This window comes from Lactuca saligna, chromosome 3, assembly GCF_052625555.1.
Source record: "Lactuca saligna cultivar CGN05327 chromosome 3, ASM5262555v1, whole genome shotgun sequence".
NCBI lineage: Eukaryota > Viridiplantae > Streptophyta > Magnoliopsida > Asterales > Asteraceae > Lactuca > Lactuca saligna.
The window spans coordinates 43,991,043-44,011,969 of record NC_136419.1 but is presented as its reverse complement, the minus strand read 5'-3'; the positions used below and the strand labels follow the sequence as shown (position 1 = coordinate 44,011,969).

Below are 20,927 nucleotides of genomic sequence, written 5' to 3'. Positions count from 1 at the left end.
AGTCTCTTGGAGGGAGAACAAGGATTGCGTATAGATCCATACGGGGATGACACCCCACACCTGAGTTGTTCGCTACAGTTAGACTAACTTAGTCTAGGGTGACTGTAACGCCCGCGTTTCCAGGCTAGGCATTATCATTGTTGTAATAGTCTAGGTTAACCAATGTAACTCTTTTTGGAGTATTAATGATGAAATATTTGAGTATTATGTGAATTATGTGTTTATTTTCTTAATTATTATAATTTAATGAATTAAGAATAAAATAAGCGTCAAAATTAAAGTATGAGATAAGCCCAATATCTTTGTATAAAGATGTAGTGGTCGAAACAAGGATTCTGAAGATATAAAGAATGCCGAAATCCGAGTTATAACGAATAAGTTATGACCTGTCGAAGTTTCGCGATAGAACCGGCAACGTTGAATGACGTGAAAAGTGAAATTTACGTTAGAGCAATATTTAGCCTTAGAAATCTAAACGAAAGTCGTAGAGTTCGTTCAACGGAGAGTGTGCATAAAAAGAACGCCCAAATCTGACTTCGTATTAGGAAGTTATGATTTTTCTAAGTTTTGACTTAACAGTATGCAACCTGAATACTCGATTTGAGACCAAGCGGTTTTTAGTCGAAACAATCTAAACGAAAATCGAATATCTCATTAATAGTAGTGAAACAATAAAAAGATAGGCGAAAACTGACGTCGGATGAAGAAATTATGAATTTATAACGGAGTTTTCCTGTCCCGGCTTACTAAAAATAAATAATAAAAATAAATTCAAAATTAGCCAACGGAGTCTAAATGAAAGTTGTATATCGTAGTCTCACCTACACGGGGATATAAAGAACGTCGAAAACAGAGTTCGTATGACGAAGATATGAATTTTTGAAGTTTATTAAATATTTTCGATATTTAATTTAAATAAAAATTAACCGATATTATCCATGGGGGGGAGTCAGCGAGCTGATCCACATTACACCCAGCGTAATGCAATTTACACCCAACGTAAATCGGGTTTCAGCCCCTATAAAAGGATGTCGAGGGCAGTCGATTCTATTGCTCATTTCTTCACTTCTCTCGCGTTTTTGCATCGTTTTTCGTGCAAGAATTATCCCGAAGCCCCAGTATCATTCCCGAGCCCCGAAGCAAGTCCCGAAGCCTCGAAGATCCCGAGAAGTGCAATTCCCGATCTGAAGTTCTGCCCTCGAGGAGTCCGGTTTTTGTGAAGATCTTCCAGATCTACCGAAGAATACTACTTTTACAAGTCGTAGTGATGTCCGATCATCTTCTGATCAAGTGAGTGTGTGGTTACTTTCTTCTAACGCATAATTATGAAGTAGTTTATACGAAATACGTATTATGTGTATATTTTGTTGTTATATGTGTGAATGTATATTCACTTTATCCTATCTCATATATATGATTTATTCTCTATGAAATACGTGTTATGTGTATGTGTCTCATCTGTTGTTTGGAATATGTATTGAATGAGAATGCTATACAGGTTTTTAACTACGTATAAAAATATATATTTCTATCTACTAATATGTTGGTTAGAACATGTGTAGATAGTTGTGTGATAAACAGATGAGAAGCCTCGATGTTGTTTTTGATTCAATCATTTAGTGGAGTTTAGATAACGACCACAGACTTTTCTAGACAATCATGTGGAACGCTAGCAGGTTCGCCACCTGTAAGTGTTAATGAACTTGGGTGTTCATTCGTTGTACTCCATCCCCCTCATGGTTGCCTTATTTGATATATATTTCCGGGAAACCCCCGAATGCATGTGTTGTCGCCCCGATGAAATATTCTAAGACTAGGTCCCTTGTGTTAGTTATTTTAGGGACGTAAAGTGAGAATAACGGGAATGGGTAATTGGGTTATTGTTGGTTGGTGGAATTAAATATAATCATTTATTGTGGGTTGAAAACCCTGTATGCTCACCAGGCTCCCAAGCCTGACCCACTCAGTTTATTTGTATTACAGGAAGTGGCGCAAGGGCATAAGATAGATGAATCATCAAGTTGTTTTGTTTACAAGTTTGTATATGTATATATTTGTTGAATGACTTGTACTGTTATCGTTTATGATTTATGGTCTATATCGGAACATGACATCCTGTGTTTTGATTACATAATGAAAATACATTTCTTTTATGAAATGCTTTGGTAAATATTATTTTATCACGTTTTGTTTTTGGGAACAAATTCCGCAACTGTTTTAATCAAAGGATTACTCTGAAATCATTTTTAAAGCACAAATTAAATCGGTCTTTTCTGGCCGTGATTTTGGGGATGTCACAGTTGATATCAGAGCATTAGTTTAAGCGAACTAGGAATTTGTAGGATTTCTAGACTTAAACTTAAAATGCTAAGTGAAATTTTGAGATGTGTGTGTGTGTGTTATGTTTTAGACACGAGCACTAGTTTGTTCGGATATATGGTCTATTGCCAACCGGATATGGAAACCTTATGTGTGTAGGATTCTAAGCGTACGTCTACGATACTAGAACTAACATGTAAACATTTCGGAGTGATAAGGATGATTTGAATATCTATCGTGAATAAGGATCTAATTTCGCCTTATTCGGTGTATAGATCAAAAATGGTGAGAACAAGAAGTGGAGTTGGAAATGCTGATGAAAACAGGAACCAACCACCAGTGATTGAGCAAATATCTATCGTAGCAGCAACACCTGAGCCGATAACAATGGCTGGTATACAATTGATGATTCAGACGGTGTTGGATCGTCAGATGCATGAAACGAGACGTTTGCTTCAACAGAATCGTGAAGAACTGTTAATTCAAGTGGAAGAGCCCGAAGTGAATGAAGGGCACTCGGAAGGTGGAAACTTCAGTGGGTCTGTTGGTCAAGCCAACCCACCGATAGTTAGGCAAAACAACCATGATGGAAGGAATGCAAACCATCGACCTTCACTGGAAAGGAGGACCCGATCGGAGTGATGGATTGGATCTTCGAAATGGAGTTTTCCTTCATGACTTGTGGTTGCAGAGGCAAGTTGCAGACTACCTTTTCAGTGCGTCAGTTCCGAGGTGGAGCCGTTCGTTGGTGGAACACTCTAGGGAAGACTTTAAGCCCTAATGAGCGACTGCAATTGTCATGGGCAGAGTTCTTGGCGCAGTTCAAGCGCAAGTTCTGCTCGACTCAAAATATGTTGGAATTGAAGAACAAGTTTCTGACATTAACAAAGGGAAACATGTCAGTTGATGAATACACAAAGGCTTTCACCGACAAATGGAGTTTGCCTTGCACATCGTTCCAGATGAGCTGACAAAGGTTGACCGGTACACAAAAGGACTCTCATGGGAGTACGCAGTGCCAGTTCGTCAGGCACCTACTCTAGAGGCAGCTATTTGGGTTGCCAAGTCTGTTGAGGACATGATCAAGGGAAGATCCGCCAGCAAGGTTGAAGTTGGCAAGTAGAGAAGGTTTGAAGGAGCTTCAGGTTCCAATAAGAAAAGCAAATTTTCGAAGTTTGATTCGAAAATTTTGGAGGAAAAGGAGGCGAAGTGAAATGGTGTGAGAAGTGCAAGAAAAATCAATTTGGTAAATGTAGTGAGGATGTAACCTGCTACAAGTATGGAAAAATTGGGCATTTTGATCACAAGTATATTAAGAGATTCGAGAATGGTGTTTACCTGTTGATCATTTGATCACATTCGCTGATCTGCTCTTACACCGGCTTTGCAGCAAAACAACTATCATTCTCATGTCCAGTGTCAGTAGCATACCCTCGCATCTAAGACACATCACTAGTCACCATAAAGCATATTCCTTCATGATGCGAATCCTCGTCTTTCGCAACAAAGCTTCTACCATCAGTCGGCCTGCGAACCTCTTCATCTTCATAATATGTGGACCATACTTCCACCCTTCCAAACTCATCATCAGCTTCAATTTCCTACACAATCAAAGCAGGCATAGAGTTATCAGCACCTTTTTTCTTCTTGATTTCTTCAAGCTTTCACAAATAGTAATCCACATCATCTTCTCCCTCTTTCTTCTTGTTTAATCTTCACAGCATTCACTCCTAGGCTAAATGATTTTGTCATGGCAATAGTCTCAATCATAGTCGGAGTCTCCTATGAGCTTCTTCTCTTTCTTGTCTTCATCCTTATGTGAACCGTTCGCATTTTCCTCTTTTACATTTTCAGAACTATAACTGCCCTGCCAGTTTCTGTTCTTGTTTTGGTTGAAGTTTTTCTTTGCGAACCTCTTTGGATTCAACACAATCATTGAAAACTCTTCTTTATATAGTTCACAATCAGAGAGCTCAAAATCTGAATCCTCATTTTCAGCAACATTCTTACCCTTTGCGATAAGGGCCCATGATCCCATCCCCGAGACAACTTTTGTTTCTTTAGTCACTTCATCTTCATGTGAGTTCAGGATGCCAACAAGCTTGGCTAATGTATAGTTCTTGAACTGCTCATGTGCCTTAACTGTAGACATCACTGCCTTCCACTCTGATCGAAGTCCATTCATAAATGTGACCTTTTATTCGATTATTTCATTTCCAATGTCATATTTCATCATTCTACTGAGAAGATGGTTGTAGCGGTTGAAGGATTGACTTAAACTCTCTTCAGGCTTCTGTATAAAGGCACCAAACTCTTAAAGTAGGAGTGTTTGTGTAGAATAATCAAGATCTGCATCAGTGGAGTAGAGTTCCTTAAGCCTATCATAGATTTGTTTAGCTATGTCACAAGTACTAACCACGCAAAAAGTATTAGGAGGCAAAGAAATTCGAATGATTCTCATTTCCTTGACATTACTGATTAGCTTGTTCTTTTCATCTTGATGTACATCCTTTACTTTGAGAAGAAGTGTGTTGTAATCATTCTGAGTCTTAATGACTCCTTTGGTTCCAGTGTGAGCAAAAGCACCTAGAGTGATAGCTTCCCATATAAGATAACCATTTTCCTCCAAATCAAGAACATAATCTTCAAAGTGAAGTGCCCATACTTCAGATTCATTAGGAAGCAGGATAGGAGTCCTTGTGTTTGATCAAATGGTTCTAGATAGATTGATGGAGTTGATGTGAGAATCGTCGTGTTGCATGATGATAAGATCTTTAAAACCTGTTGAGAACCAGACATGTAAAATTGAAATAATTTTAGGGTAATATTGAGATCACTGAATAACATCAAGAATACTATGATGACGGCTAAACTAGATCCAATATTAACGGAAACCCTAATGACTCTTTAAACTGAAGAGATGTGTATGGATTACACAGTCTCCTGCTCTGATACCAATTGTTAGGATATTAATCCTTGAAAGATCGAAAAGATTCAAGACATATTAAAGCAATAACACGACAGTGAATCAAAATATGCTGAATGATTCAAAAGTCACAGTCTCAGATGAACTCTATAAGAATTGCTACTGTAGAGGTGTGATTAAGGTTACAATAATATTGCTAAAGTTAACGAATACAGTGCATGCATGCACCTTAAATACTATAACCCTAGAAAATATAAAACATGTGGACAGGCCCAACCTATTTACAAATACACAAACAAAATCGCCCAATGATGCAACATAATATCTTCTAAACTTCTCCTTTTATGACGTTCTCCCCGAGGGATACATTAACAAGTCCCTTAGGCTTGTAGGTATATGTGTCGACTTGATAGCGTTGTCGTTCGACCCTATATTTCAATGTATGTATGTCTGGGATTATCTCTAGCATTTAACAAGCTTTATACAGTGTCGTCAATATGTGTCAGATGCATCGTGAGCTGGTTTATGACGCCAATTTGTTATTTAAATTCCCCTTTTTCCCGATACCTTTCATCCTCACATCCTTTCTTTTCTTTCGTTGTATTGACTCGAGCATTTTGCAAAATTTTCTTTCCTACCATTCATCTGTTTTCGACAATGGACCGTTACGGTAGAGTCCCTACTGTAGAGGAATTCCGATTTTTTCAAGGTCGTTTCGTTTTCTTACTAGAACATGGTGAGATGATTCTGACGAAGGGGGAATCAATTTATGACTGTCCTCAAGGGAAAGTGGGGGTTCCGATCCCTCAATTTGAAGCGGGGTTGCGCCTGCCGACATCTAATTTCTTCGACATGACCGTGCATCACTATGGATTTTTCGTTGACGAGTTAACCCCAAGTGTCGTCAATAAAATTGTGGGTTTTGCATTGATCTGTCGATCCCTGGGTTGTGTACCTATTTTTTGGGTTTTTAGTTACTTTTTTTGTTCAACTACAAACTCTGACGTTCGTACTCTAGCGAAAAGGTAGGGGATTCATCAAGTGATCTCTGAACAAGATACTCCCAAGAAGTATTAGCAGACGCAATGGCTTTGGGTTAACCGAAACCTTGTGGGGCAAGGGTTTTATAGAACCCGAGACTTTCTTGACCGTCTTCGTAAGCTATTCGGGAGTAACTTAACTCTTGGCAAACTCCTAAGAAGCATTACTATTATTGGAGAGAACTGGGAGGATTTCATCCTTGTCGCGGCTGGTATGAGCGCCGCCTGGAGGGCTCATGGGAAGATGGTGCAATTGTTCGTCGTGAGATGCGATATTTACTCACTTCCTCACCCCCCCCCCCCCTATTTTTTAAAAGAAAAAAGAGGTTTAGAACAGGGTATCTTATTGGTTTGTGAGTTCTTATATTCGATGTTTGTTTTTACAGATGCTAAAGCCGAAATTTCCTTAGGGATGGCCCTGCGTGGTTACTATCGGGGTAAGCTTTGCCACTGGGATATCAATATTGTGGAAGCTCTTCCCCTTATCGTGTCTGAAAAATACATGCGGGAGTTCGTTGGATTGCTCTTGGCAGAAAGGGAAATGTTGGCTCCAGCGGACCTACCTCGCCTTCCCAGCCAACTGTTAGGGTCATTTCCCCAATTTATTTGTCGGCTCCGTGCTCTTTCGGTTTGCCTATGGGGGTACTAGCAGGAAAAAGTACTGCCCATATTAGAAAGATAAGAAGTTTACGAGTGGTGCCATCAAACTCGGATGAGAAGGCTGAATCCGATGATGCAGGCCTCCGCCCTCACAAGATGCATAAGACTGTGTCTGTGGGCAAGCTTCTTGGTGGCATCGATGATATTCTTGGTGACAAGTTTTTTGTGACTGGGCAGAATGAGAGAGTGGCAGTGCCTAGTTCTTCGGTGACACCACCTTCGTCGTTTACTGGTTCATTCCCAGACGATTTTGGTTCCAGCTCCATGTTTGGGGGTATATCGGGTTCACTTAAAGGTTCTTACCAGCCGGAGAGGCCTGCCAGAGTGGGCGAAGTGGGAACTACTTCTCACTCCTTGTCTTTCGAGGCATATGCTCCGGGTTGGGCGATTACAAAGGATTCCTTACTGTCGGAAGACATCACCGCCTAGGAATGGAGTAGCTGTGCTCAACCCCAGCTACAATGAGGTTTCTTGCAGATCAATCAAGGGCTCATATGCCCAACAACCTTCGTTATGTCACGGCTCAGGCTTTTGCCCTTATGGTTGCTGCCGCCGACCGGGTTTGTTGTGTTGGTGTGAATGAAACACAATTAAAAACTTTTCAAGGCATTGTGGCAAGCATAAGTTAGGAACTACATGATTTGGAGGCTGAGTGTCGAGTACTTCCAGCGCAAAATTGATTTGTGGCCTGCAAGAAGGTTGTTTTGGAAGATCATGTGACCACTTTGGAGTGTCAAACAGAGCGACTCAAAAGCCAAGTGAGCTCTCTTACTCAGGAGAAAGGTGTGCTAGCGAGTGAGTTGGCCAGGTGCCAACGTCAGTTAGCCCCTGCCCCGTATTGATGGTGTTGTTGCCCGAGGCAGTTTGTAATGGATGCTGGATATGGGGGTGGTTCGCGTAATTGATAAAGTTATCGAGAGCGCAAAATTTGCTAGCGGAATCCACGGTGTTCGTAGGGCGTTTGAGGCCCTTGGGTTTGAGAAGTGGAAGCAACTACATAGTTGTTCCTCAATGTCTAGGCAATCTGAATCCCTGAATCCTGGCTATGCCGCGAGAAGAACTAAAGAGGTGGATATTGCTCTTTTGTCCCTTGCTAATACGGATTTCGTGGGCCTCTTTCGCTTGTGGGAGCTAGATTATGACAACTTCCGCCAATTTTGTCGTAGGTCGGGCCCGAGAGGTTCTTCCTCAGACTCTAAGGACTTATTTGTGTGTGTCCCTTCTTTTTACTCTGTAATTAGGGTTGTTTATTATTTGGATAAAACCAAATTGTCCAATTGGACAATTTGGATCAGACTATTTGGTTCAGATATTTGGATATTTGGATTTGTTTTCAGCAAAACCGAATCATTATTTTGGATTTCAGATTGGTTTTGGTTTATAAACTAGGGACCAAATAGTCCAAAAAACTGAATAACAACTTATTATCTATTTTTCACATGTATCTTTGACTATTTATAACTTTATTGACTTATTATTTTTAGTTATTAGAAATTTTCATCGAATATAATACGTTAAAATTACTTCTTATCAAAAGTTTTTTTTGTCAATGAAATATAAAGTTATAGTATATTTTCTTATTATTTGTTTATAGATTATAATTTATAAAAAATAGTATCTTTATAGATTTTGCTAATATTCAAGTTATATATTTTTCAAAATGTCTTTGCCTATTGAAAACCGAATTGTAATTTAGTTGCATCGGATCGGATTTAAATTTAGTTTGACTATTCGGATCAATGTTTTGAAAACCGAGATCTATTCGGATTCACTTGATTGGATTGGATCAAACCGATCCATCCAAACGAACACCCCTATCTGTATGTAGTTGCATTTCTATGTATTATACCCATTTTGGAGCCATTTTCCGAGTTGAGCATGAATTGAAGTTGTGACTTCATATCTGGACACCTTAGGTCTCCTTGGACCTAAAGATTCAAGCTTTATCAAGCTTTGGCCTTTCTCCTTGCCATAAATCCCTTCATAAGCTTAGTTTTGAGTGTTTTAGCCTATTGAGGCCTTGCATGCACGTAAAGTTGGCAACTTAATGTGGTAACTACACCCTAGGGGACCGGATCTGTAGTTTGGAGCTTTGGATTCAACTGGAAATGACTGAACATGAAAAAGGCTAAAGGAAATCGATGAGTTGCATAACCAACTCGCCGAGTTAAGCATGGTTTACTCGCCTTTTAGATTCTAAGTGAACTCGGTGAGCGGGTGAGATGACTCGGCGAGTTGATTAAGGTTTTCGGTCTCCTGGACACTGAAGAACTCGATGAGTTACTCAGGTAACTCGGCGAGTTGACTTGAGTTTTCGGTTTACCGGACTATGAAGGAACTCAACGAGTTGATATATAGATTGTTAGCTGATTATATGATATGTTATTATGACATTAGTATGGAAGTCTCCGGGGGGTTCCCATGGCAGTATATTAAGACCATGAGGAGGTTCCTATGGCATTTGGTATAAGTCCTTGGAAGGTTTCCACAACTTCCTAGTATGTGTACATGTTTAGCTTGTATGTTATTTCTATGGTTAACCATGTGGAGGTTCCCACGGCAGGTAGCCAAGACCACGTGGGGGTTCTAGTGGCTGCTCGCAAAGACCATGTGGGGGTTTCCCATGGCTGATAGTTAAGACCACATGGGGATTCCAGTGACACTTGGTATAAGACCTTGGATGGTTTCCATGGCATCCTTATATGTTTGTATGCATGGCTTATGTATTATGTGTAGCTTATAGAGCTATTATGGATTTTGTGGATTGTGTGGGGTATGCTCTGAGAAACTCACTAAGCATTAACTTACAGTTTGTTGTTTGTTTCAGGTGCTTCAGAGCCTAAAGGCAAGAGCCCGACTTGATGGTGCGACGTGCACTCTCTCCGGCGTTTTTGTTTGGACACTCTGATGTTTAGATAACTTATTTGATATTATGGATTTTGAAAAAAAAAAAAAACAAATATGGCTGAAATATTATGTCTGATGAAAAATAAGGAAGATTGGCAATAGTGAGGCCTAAGATCTTGAAGATTAGAAAATTAGAGAAGGTATCGCCTATGGAGACAAAGAACCACAAGCTCTTGAAACTAATTATAAGTCGACTTCATGTCAACATCAGCACCAAAAAACAGAGAAGATACCTTTGTAAGCAGGCGTTGAGGTGGGGCGATCGTCGGCCTCGTCATCGTCGGTGGGACGTCGACCCCGGATGGTTGATGATCGGTTGGGTATGAAAGAGATTCGATTTGGGCGACCGGTGGTGGAAGGTAGATCGATTTGGTGGATGGAACTGAAATAAATTTGATATGTCTAAAAATTGAGTAAATTAGAAGTAGATGAGGAAGTGGAGGATTTGGAAGGAGGTAGATAGTGGATTATTACGTGGAAGGAATAAAGTAATGAAAGTGACGGTGGTAAAGGAGAAGACGACCCATGTATATGATGAACAATATCTTAAATCTACCCCAACACGTGTACAGGAACAGATAAAACCAACATGGAATTTTTTAAGAAAATGAATTTTATATATATATATATATATATATATATATATATATATATATATATATATATATATATATATATATGTGTGTGTGTGTGGTTCAATAGGAACAGAGAACTATTCTTAAAGGTACATAGGGTTAATATTTATATAAATTTATTTTATTTTGTTTAACTTTTCAAATTATTGCTACTTAAAACGCTAAAAATTCTAGTCCCGAAATATGCGTGATATATAAAATGTTTATTAGTAGAGTCAGTCTCTTGATTTTAAAGATATTGTGGGAAAAATAAAAACGTATCATAATTTTTTTATATATAAGCAAAAATTATTGAGCAGTCAATAGTTGTTATAAAACTAATCAACACAAAAATATCATTGAGCTGTCACTAATCTATCACTAATTTATCATTAATACTAATATACATAAAAATTCAAGACCCCTGAAGGAAACAGGTCATGTGCTGCCGTATACACCACACATTCCTAGTGGCAGTCTTGTTTATCAGCAATGCTAAATGTTAGGAAAAGTGTTCTCATGAGTTTGCAAATATTTATTCACAAAAATTGTGATTATTTTTTAGAATTAGGAAAAATAGGAAACCGACTATGTAAAGTAATAAACTATCATTTTTATATATGTTTAGTCATTTTTTTCGTATACACTTCACATTTGTTCTTCAATAAAACACCATTTCGGTCAGCTATTACAAATCTACCAGATTTATCTGTTAGAGAAACAAAATTAAACTTACATTTATAAGTTCTTTAAAAAAAACACTACAAAATGCATAAATTCCTCATTTTCTTCCATGTTGAAACTTGAAAACTCCTCACACCTCCTTTTATTACCAGTAACATCCATCTATTGCCCTTTTCTTCTTGATTTTCACCTCCATTCAATGATAGAATTATATTGTTTGAATATAATTTCAACCAGGTCGTTCCAAACTAATTTTGGACCCAGGGCGAGAGAAAAAATGGATCCTTAAAATACACAAATATCATCAAGTTTTTTTTTTTTTTTTTAAATAAAAAATCAATAATTAAAATAAAATCATTTGTACTATCTTCTAAATATAATAATTTCTATACAAAAACTGTATCCCTTTAAAAGATGGGTTATGGACGATCGCACTTATCATCCATCATCTGAGACAGACGTGACTTCAACTTATTGAGTGTTTAATCTAATTTTTAGGTTTGAATGTCACTTAGAATTGATAAAATGTTTGAATCGATTTTGTTACAAACAAATGTTTAATAGTCAATTGCATATAAAAAATAATATGATAATAAATCGTGTATAAAAAAAATCAACAATACCCATTCTTAATAATATATTTTAAATGGTTCAAATAAACTTAAAGATAAATTATATAAAAAAAATAACTAAATATATGAAAAGAAAAACAATTTATTAATGTATAAAATCATTTAAAAAAAATATGGTTATTTTGGCGAATATCAAATAAATATGCAACAAATACGAAGTAGCCAACTAGCCAAGTAAAGATCATTACAAAATGGGCCAATCATCTTTAGAGTCTCACCAATCACCAACCAATACAAAACGGTCGCTACTCGATGTTGGTCAAGTATTTGAATCACAAGCTCTTCGTTCAAGGACTACGAACTCGAATCATTGTCCTGAACCAACCATGTTATCCTCGCCCCCACCCCAATACATGTCACAACAAATTCCCCATTCTAATTTCTATCTCTCTATCAAACACACACGTCATTCTATCTTCTTCACCTAGTGAACTACCTACCAATAATTCAATATTATATGAAAACGATAAGAAATCATCAGAATATATTCCTTCAAGATTCCGAAGTTGTTTAACTTGATTTCAAGACACCCAAAATTGATTGCTTTCAAGATTTTTAAACTAGGGTTCTTGTGGGTTTTCGATTGTTTGAAAGAAATTAGAGATGGATGACGATGGGATCGAAGAGGTTAGTAGTAGCATTAGTGCTAGGTTACTAAGAAGGAGGAGCGGTGGTGGTGATTCAACTTCACGGTGGGTGGATGGTAGTGAAGTGGATTCAGAGTCACCACCATGGTCATTGGTTAACGATGAAGAGAATCGAAGTGAAGGACATGGATCTATTCGAAGAAGGTTGGTGAAGAAGGCGAAAAGAGTCGACTCTTTTGATGTTGAAGCCATGGCTATCTCTGGCTCCCATGGCCACCATGACAAGGTTGGCTCAAACTTAATTACAAACTCTGTTACGAACTTTAATCGCTAATTAGAAGCTTTAATCGTATGAAAATACCAGGAGGTATCGATATGGCAGACTCTTGGATTGGCTTTTCAGACGCTTGGAGTCGTGTATGGTGATATGGGGACGAGTCCTTTGTATGTGTTTACAGATGTTTTCAGCAAGGTCAAAGTCGAGTCAGACATTGATGTTTTGGGAGCTTTATCACTTGTTATATACACGATTGCTCTTGTTCCATTAGCAAAGTATGTTTTCATAGTGCTTAAAGCAAACGACAATGGCGAAGGTATGAATTATGAAACACCCAATTCATTGGTTGACTTTACTTGACGTAAAGTTTTGTTTTTTTACTTGCAGGAGGAACATTTGCACTGTATTCACTGATCTGCAGATATGCAAAGATCAATCTTCTACCAAATCGTCAAGTTGCCGATGAACGTATATCAAGTTTCAGGCTCAAATTGCCAACCCCAGAACTCGAAAGGGCATTGAAAATCAAAGAGAAATTAGAACACAATTCGTTTTACAAAACCCTTCTCTTGTTACTCGTTCTGATGGGAACTTCTATGATCATCGGCGATGGCATTCTAACCCCTGCTATCTCAGGTAACAATAGTAAATTAGTAATCATCTTCTCCATTTCGTCACTTAGAAATCAATAATCGAAGCGTAATCTTTACCTTTTTGTAGTCATGTCAGCCGTGAGTGGTCTCCAAGGTAAAATTGAAGGATTTGGCACAAACGCTTTGGTCATCGTCTCAATTATGATTCTCGTGGGATTGTTTGGGATTCAGCGATTTGGGACTAGTAAAGTAGGGTTGACGTTTGCTCCAATGCTCGGTTTGTGGTTCTTTAGTCTCGGATCGATTGGATTATATAACCTAATTAAACACGATATATCAGTCGTGAAGGCGATTAACCCTGTTTACATTTACCTATTCTTCAAAAAAAATTCCGTCAAGGCCTGGTCGTCTCTCGGTGGTTGTGTTCTATGCATTACAGGAGCAGAAGCCATGTTTGCCGATTTAGGGCATTTCACTGTTCCATCGATTCAGATTGCTTTCTCGTTTGTGGTGTTTCCATGTCTTCTGTTAGCTTACATGGGTCAAGCTGCGTATCTTATGAAACACCCTGATTCCGCCGCTAGAATCTTTTACGATTCCATTCCCGATGGACTTTTTTGGCCGGTTTTTGTGGTTGCCACCATTGCGGCTGTGATTGCTAGTCAAGCTATGATATCGGCTTCATTCTCCTGCATTAAGCAATCCATGGCTCTTGGATGCTTTCCAAGGTTGAAAATCGTTCATACATCGAGAAAATTCATGGGTCAAATCTACATTCCTGTAATCAATTGGTTCTTGATGATCATGTGTGTTCTCGTCGTAGCCACATTTCAAAGCACAACCGACATAGCCAATGCATACGGTTCGGTTTCATATTAGTAAATGACCATTTTAACCTTTCAAATTCAGAAGCTTAAAAAAGATTTATAATTTGTGCAGGGATAGCGGAAGTCGGTGTAATGATGGTTAGCACAACATTAGTAACCCTAGTGATGCTTCTAATATGGCAAACAAACGTATACATAGCCCTATGTTTCCCTCTCGTCTTCGGATCAATCGAGCTCCTATACATGTCAGCAGTCCTTTCCAAAATCACCGAAGGTGGTTGGCTTCCTCTTGCTTTCGCATCCTTCTTTCTTTGTGTCATGTACATTTGGAACTACGGAAGTGTCTTAAAATACAAAAGTGAAGTCCGAGGCAAAATCTCAATGGAATTCATGAACGACCTCGGGTCAACTCTCGGAACTGTACGGGTCCCGGGAATTGGACTAGTCTACAACGAGCTGGTCCACGGGGTGCCCGGGGTTCTCGGGCGGTTCCTGTTAGAGCTGCCCGCAATCCACTCCACACTCGTTTTTGTGTGTATAAAGTATGTGCCCGTGCCCGTAGTCAATCAAGAAGAACGGTTTCTTTTCAGAAGGATCTGCCCGAAAGATTACCATATGTTTCAATGTGTAGCGAGATATGGGTATAAAGATGTACGTAAGGAAGATCATCATGCGTTTGAGCAACTTTTGGTTGAGAGTTTGGAGAAGTTTATGAGGAAAGAAGCTCTAGAACTTGCGTTGGAGAGTGAGGTAAATGATGCTGAATTTGAAAGTGTGTCGGTGGGGGTGGGCCCGAGAAGCCCAAGAAGCTATTCTGGGGAATTGAGTGTGCCATTGATGATGGAAGCAGAGGGAGAGGGAGAGGGTGATCTGGTGTTGCCACCGAGTGTGATGGGTGACGTTGATGATGATCCGAGTTTGGAATATGAGCTTTCGGCTCTTAGAGAAGCTACGGAATCTGGGTTTACTTATTTGCTTGGACATGGTGATGTTAGAGCGAGAAAGGATTCGTTTTTTCTGAAGAAACTTGTGATTAATTACTTTTATTCGTTTTTGAGGAATAATTGTAGGGGTGGAGCTGCGACGATGAAGGTTCCTCACATGAATATCATACAGGTTGGGATGACATATATGGTATGATATATATGTATTGGATGTGTTAGGGTACTCTCTTTGTTATATTTATTCGTTAAGTTATGGCTCAAATGCGCAAGTCAAAGATCTTGACGTGTTTGAAGTATGAAGATAATTTGTTTGTTTTGTTGTAGATGAAATTATGTGGCGATAGAATGAAGCCTATTAACTACTTTGTTAGCTTGTGATGTTAATTGTATTAGTAATTAGAACAATAAAATAATTTATATAATAAGAAAAATAATACAATTGCAAAGAAAAACTTTTATATAATAATTGATGCATATCGTTAGGTTTATGATAGTTTGACATGCCATTATTTCATCTCCATAATTCCGAAGATAAAGATCCTCTTACACTTAATGATTGTAGGCTCATTAGTCTTATTGTAAGTCTATAAAAGATTAGTGCCAAGGCGTTAGCAAACAAAATTAAGCGGGTGGTAAGCTCAGTGGTGGACGATATTCAAATCGGGTTTATTGAAGACCGCAACATGTCAGACGGTCCTCTCATCATCAATGAGATCTTGGCTTGGGCGAATAAGGATAGGAAGAAATCTTTTATTTTTAAAGTTGATTTCGATAAGGCGTTTGATTAGGTTAATTAACATTATCTGGATACTATTCAAACCGGGTTTATTGAAGACCGCAACATATTAGACGGTCCTCTCATCATCAATGAGATCTGACTTGGGCAAATAAGGATAGGAAGAAAGCTTTTATTTTTAAAGCTGATTTTGATAAGGCGTTTGATTCGGTTAATTGACATTACTTGGATACTATGCTTTCTCATATGACGGTTGGCAACAGGTGGCGTTTTTGGATTAGGGGTTGTCTCGCATCTTCAAGGGCATTGGTCCTTACTAATGGTTGTGTGATGGATGAGTTTAAGATCACTAAAGGAGTTCGGCATGGAGATCCTCTCTCTCATTTTCATTTCATTCTTGCCTTGGAGGGATTAAGTACCACCATGAAATCCGCCGGCATGCTTCGCTTTTCCATGGCATTAAAATCCCGAATAATGGGCCCTCTTTATCTCATATATTTTCCGTGGATGATGCGATATTTGTCAGAGATTGGTCTAATTCCAACTTCAATAATCTTGCAAGGATTCTTAGATGTTTTCATGTTTCTTTAGGTCTTAAAGTGAACTTCCATAAATCCCGTGTTTTTGGGATCGGTTTGACTGATTTAGAGGTTACCAGGTCATGAATATTCTTGGCTGTGAGGCTGTCTCCTTTCCGTTCACTTACATTGGTTTCCTAGTGGGGGCAAATATGTGTTTGAAGCGAAATTGGAAACCTGTTATGGATAGGATGGGCAACAAGTTCTCGGCTTAGAAAGCAAAGACGTTCTCATTTGTAGGCCGTCTTACTCTTGTGAAATCGGTCTTATGTAGTTTGCCTCTTTACTACTTCTCTCTTTTTCGCGCTCCAACTACAGTTTTAAATGGTATCGAGAAATTAAGAAGACAGTTCTTATGGGGCACCAACGACAATATATATATATATATATATATATATATATATATATATATATATATATATATATATATATATGTTGGGTAAAATGGAAATTTGTCCTTGTGTATAAAGACAATGTTTGGCTTGGTATTGGTTCTCTTAAAAGCATCAACATGACGTCCCTTTGTGGATTTGGCGATTAAAGAAATTGATGTAAGTTTCATTCAAATCTTATCTTGTTTTGTAGGTTCGGGGAACAATACTTTGTTTTGGCTTGATGATTGGATTGGAGGAAGTGCTCTGGACAGCCGATTTCCCCATCTTGCTGCCTTGGATTCTAAGAAGTCTTGTATGGTGGCAGAAAGAATCTTTGTTGGTAGCTTTACATGGAAGTGGAAAATAAGACCCATGCTTCCCGAGGAACAACGGGAGTTGCAACGTCTGATCACAATCATCTCTAATTTCCCTTTGTCTGACGTTGAAGACTCGTGGAGATCAAAACTTGATACTGATGCCTCGATTGTCACTTTTACATTTGCAAGCTCAAATACTTAATCGACTCCAAACTCACCATATCAGCGAGCAATCCTACCATCTGGTTGATGTCGGTTCCCTCAAAGGTCACGAGTTTTATATGGAAAGCTTGCTAGGATCGCATTCCTGCTGCCTTGGCTCTCATTCGTCGTGGGGTGAACATCGCTTCGAGCTTGTGTGCTCTCTCTCCTAACGGGGTCGATTCAAGGGGCCATCTTTTAGCGTCGTGCCCTTACATTCGGGAGGTTCTGGTTTGGATTTTTAAGTGGTGTGACATTCCTTTTCGTACCTTTGATCAAGTTTCGGAGATCATCAGCTATGCTGCCAATTGGGGCTGGTGCACAAAAAAGAGAAACCGATTGTATCCATTATTTATGGTGCTATTTTGTGTGTTTGGAAAGCGAAAAATTACTAGATTTTCAACAAGTTGTCCATTCTTCCTCCAAAAAAGACGGCAGATTGCATTATAAATATGGTTTACAATTGGGAACTTTATAGGGGTAGTTTGGGTACTTGTAATTAGGCGGATTGGATATGTTGTCCTTTCAAAAACATGTAGCGGTTTTTTTTTTGTCTTTTTTTCTTTTCCCTTGCATTTTTCTCGTAGTCTGGATTTAGTTTTGTGTTTTTGTTCTGTTTCCTCTCTATATAAATCGTCGTTTCCAAAATAAATTAAATTTAAATAATGTTATTTAATTCATGATTAATGAGAAAAAAAATAAAAATGTAGTGTGAAAAAAATTAAATTTGATATATTAAATATGACAACAACAATTATACATTATATAACAAAATAATTATTAAAAACATCTATAGATATGATTTAATATTAAGAGATTTGAAGTTTGGAAGAAATTAATAATTGATATTGTTGACACATATAATAACGAAAAAAAAAAGATTATATCTTTATGTAGGAAATTTTAATTGAAATACAAAGAAATAGAGATGGAAAAGATGTCATGTGTATAATAGTTTGTTTAATAGAAGGACAAAAAAAACTTTTTTTTTTTTAATTTATTGACTTTTTGAAAAGTTAATAAACTAAAAAAGTGTTTGAATAATTAATAATGATTTTAAAAATAACTTTTGGTTTAGCCTTTTAAAATGAGTTTTGAAGAAGTTACAATTTGTAACTTCTTGAAATGATTTATGACTTAGTAGAATAAAAAACCAAAAGTAGAATAAAAAGTAGAATAAAAAACATGTAAAAATCAATAAGTTAGCCAAACATTTTTTAACTTATCGACTTATTGATTTTTGCCATTAAAAACTAATTCAAACACTTTTTAAAAAACTACTTTTCCCACATTCATAAGTCAATTAGTCATTTTGGATAAAAGTCCTTTTAAAGTTCAAAATGAAATCTCAAACACTCTCATAATAATGTTAGAATTTGTTTATCACAACTATATGGTTTCCAAATTAAATGTCCTCTCTTCCATTTGACTTAATATATACTAGGTGTGAGACCTGTGTACTATACGAATTTATTAAAAATAAAAAATATCAATGTATAAATATTATATTTAAAAAAACATATTTTACATAAATGCGAGCCATATAATAAATAAGTAAGTAATTCAATCTATACTAATAAAAAATATTAACATTTTTTAAATAATGATGCTGAAAATTAAGGTGTAAACATTAAATATTTTTTAAATTAACTTTCGAAATAAATACAAACGAAATGATGAATAAATAGTTATTGAACATATATTAATAAAAAAAATTATTGACATATTGTAAATAATTGTTACGAATTAAAATTTTCAAATACTTCTTTGAAGATTGTATTCCTTTTCATTTATTAAGATAAAGATAGAGATGTATTATACACATATTTATTTATAAAATCTAAATAAATAATAAATTTGTTTGAATTCAAATTAAAAGTCCAAAAAATTAAAGGTATGTTTTGAATTCAAATATATCATCAAATACACGACATGAAATGTATCATTAGAGCATCCATTTGAATTCAAATATATGAGTAAATTACTAAACATTTAAATAGAATGAATACTTTACATATATAATTATCGACTCATTAATTAGTGGAATTGATTATTAATTAATAAAAAAATAATAATAAAGATACCACGTAATGACATGTGGATTTTAAATAATTATAAAATCTCATATTATGACATGTAGCAAAATCTTATATTATGACAAACGACAAAAAAAAAAAAAAAATCATTTACTAGAAATGATTTATTTATTAGAAAGGATTCATGAATAATATTACATCTAAAACTAACACCATATGTTGCATATGCAATAAAAGGAATTAATAAAGCTTTAAATATATGTTCAAATTTTAACAAAATAAACTAAACTATTAATTTCAAATGAATAAGTTAAAATTCTTCAAGTTCTAGAGAAAAATAAAAATAAAACCGTCAAAATTCATATAGAATGCAAAAGAATTACTTTAAAGTTTGACGGTAAAGTTAAAGATGTTTTGAAATTGAATATTTACTTTGGAACCAAAAACTATATTGTAACCATGGTTCTAAATAACGTAAGAAGCTGGAAGAAAAAAGAATTACAAGACATTACAACTCAAAGGATTTTGAGACCACATGGTTCAATTAATGTTATTTCTACCATTCCTATCAAAATACAAATCAAATGAATACATAACAATATTTTCAAAAATGCTACTTTTCTTCGGTTTAGATGATTTGAAAACCACATTATTTTGGTAATTCCAAAGCATCTAAGTTGTAGTTGTAACACACCAAAAATCATAATAATTTAAAATTTTCAAAACAACCATTAACGATCATTGTTTACAAAAAGAACCATGGGGTGCCCCGATCCTATTTGTGAAGAAGAAGGACAGGTCGCATCGGATTTGTATAGACTACTGGGAGATGAACAAGGTAACGATGAAGAACCGTTACCCACTCCCGAGGATTGACAATCTCTTCGACCAGCTTCAAGGGGCATGCATCTTGGTTTTCCAAGATAGATTTGCGGTCAGGTTACCATTAGATGAGGGTTAGAGATGAGGACGTATATAAGACTGCTTTCCAGACTCGCTATGGCCATTATGAGTTCGTGGTGATACCATTCGGGCTCACCAATGCTCCTGCCGCGCTCATGGATCTCATGAACCACGTCTGCAGACCGATGTTGGATCGGTCTGTGATAGTTTTCATTGATGACATCTTGGTTTACTCCAAGACGTAGGAACAACATGAGGAGCACTTGCGAGAGGTTTTACATACTCTGAGGAGGGAGAGTTTGTACGCCAAGTTCTCCAAGTGTGAGTTCTGGTTGCGCGAGGTGCAGTTTCTTGGGCACCTTGTCAACCAGAATGGTATTTTGGTCGACCCGACCAAAGTAGAGGCCATGATGAGATGAGAGGTTCCGAAGTCTCCATCTGAGATTCAGAGTTTCCGAGGATTGGTGGGTCACTATCAGAGATTTATTCAAGACTTCTCCAAGATAGTCGTACCCTTGACCCAGTTGACAAAGAAAGTCATAGTCTTTTCGTTGGGGGCCTGAGCAGCAGACAACATTCGAGACATTGAGGCAGAGGCTATGCGAGGCACCGATCCTCGCTCTGACAGAGGGCGTGGAGGATTTTATGGTATACTACGATGCGTCCATCTCAGGGTTGGGCGCGATACTGATGCAGAGAGGGCATGTTATCGCCTACGCCTTGAGGCAGCTGAAGCCTCACGAGGTGAACTACCCGACGCATGATCTAGAGT

General features: G+C 37.3%; 1 protein-coding gene across 1 annotated transcript; it reads left to right on the top strand.

The window, feature by feature from the left end:
* Positions 1–12,057: 12,057 nt before the first annotated feature.
* Positions 12,058–15,380, top strand: LOC145036160 (Potassium transporter family protein). Its single transcript, XM_078984630.1, has 5 exons — positions 12,058–12,655; positions 12,734–12,962; positions 13,034–13,282; positions 13,367–14,101; positions 14,179–15,380. The coding sequence occupies exons 1-5, from the start codon at positions 12,386–12,388 to the stop codon at positions 15,204–15,206; spliced, it is 2,511 nt and encodes an 836-aa protein (XP_078840756.1). The 5' UTR covers positions 12,058–12,385; the 3' UTR covers positions 15,207–15,380.
* Positions 15,381–20,927: the final 5,547 nt, after the last annotated feature.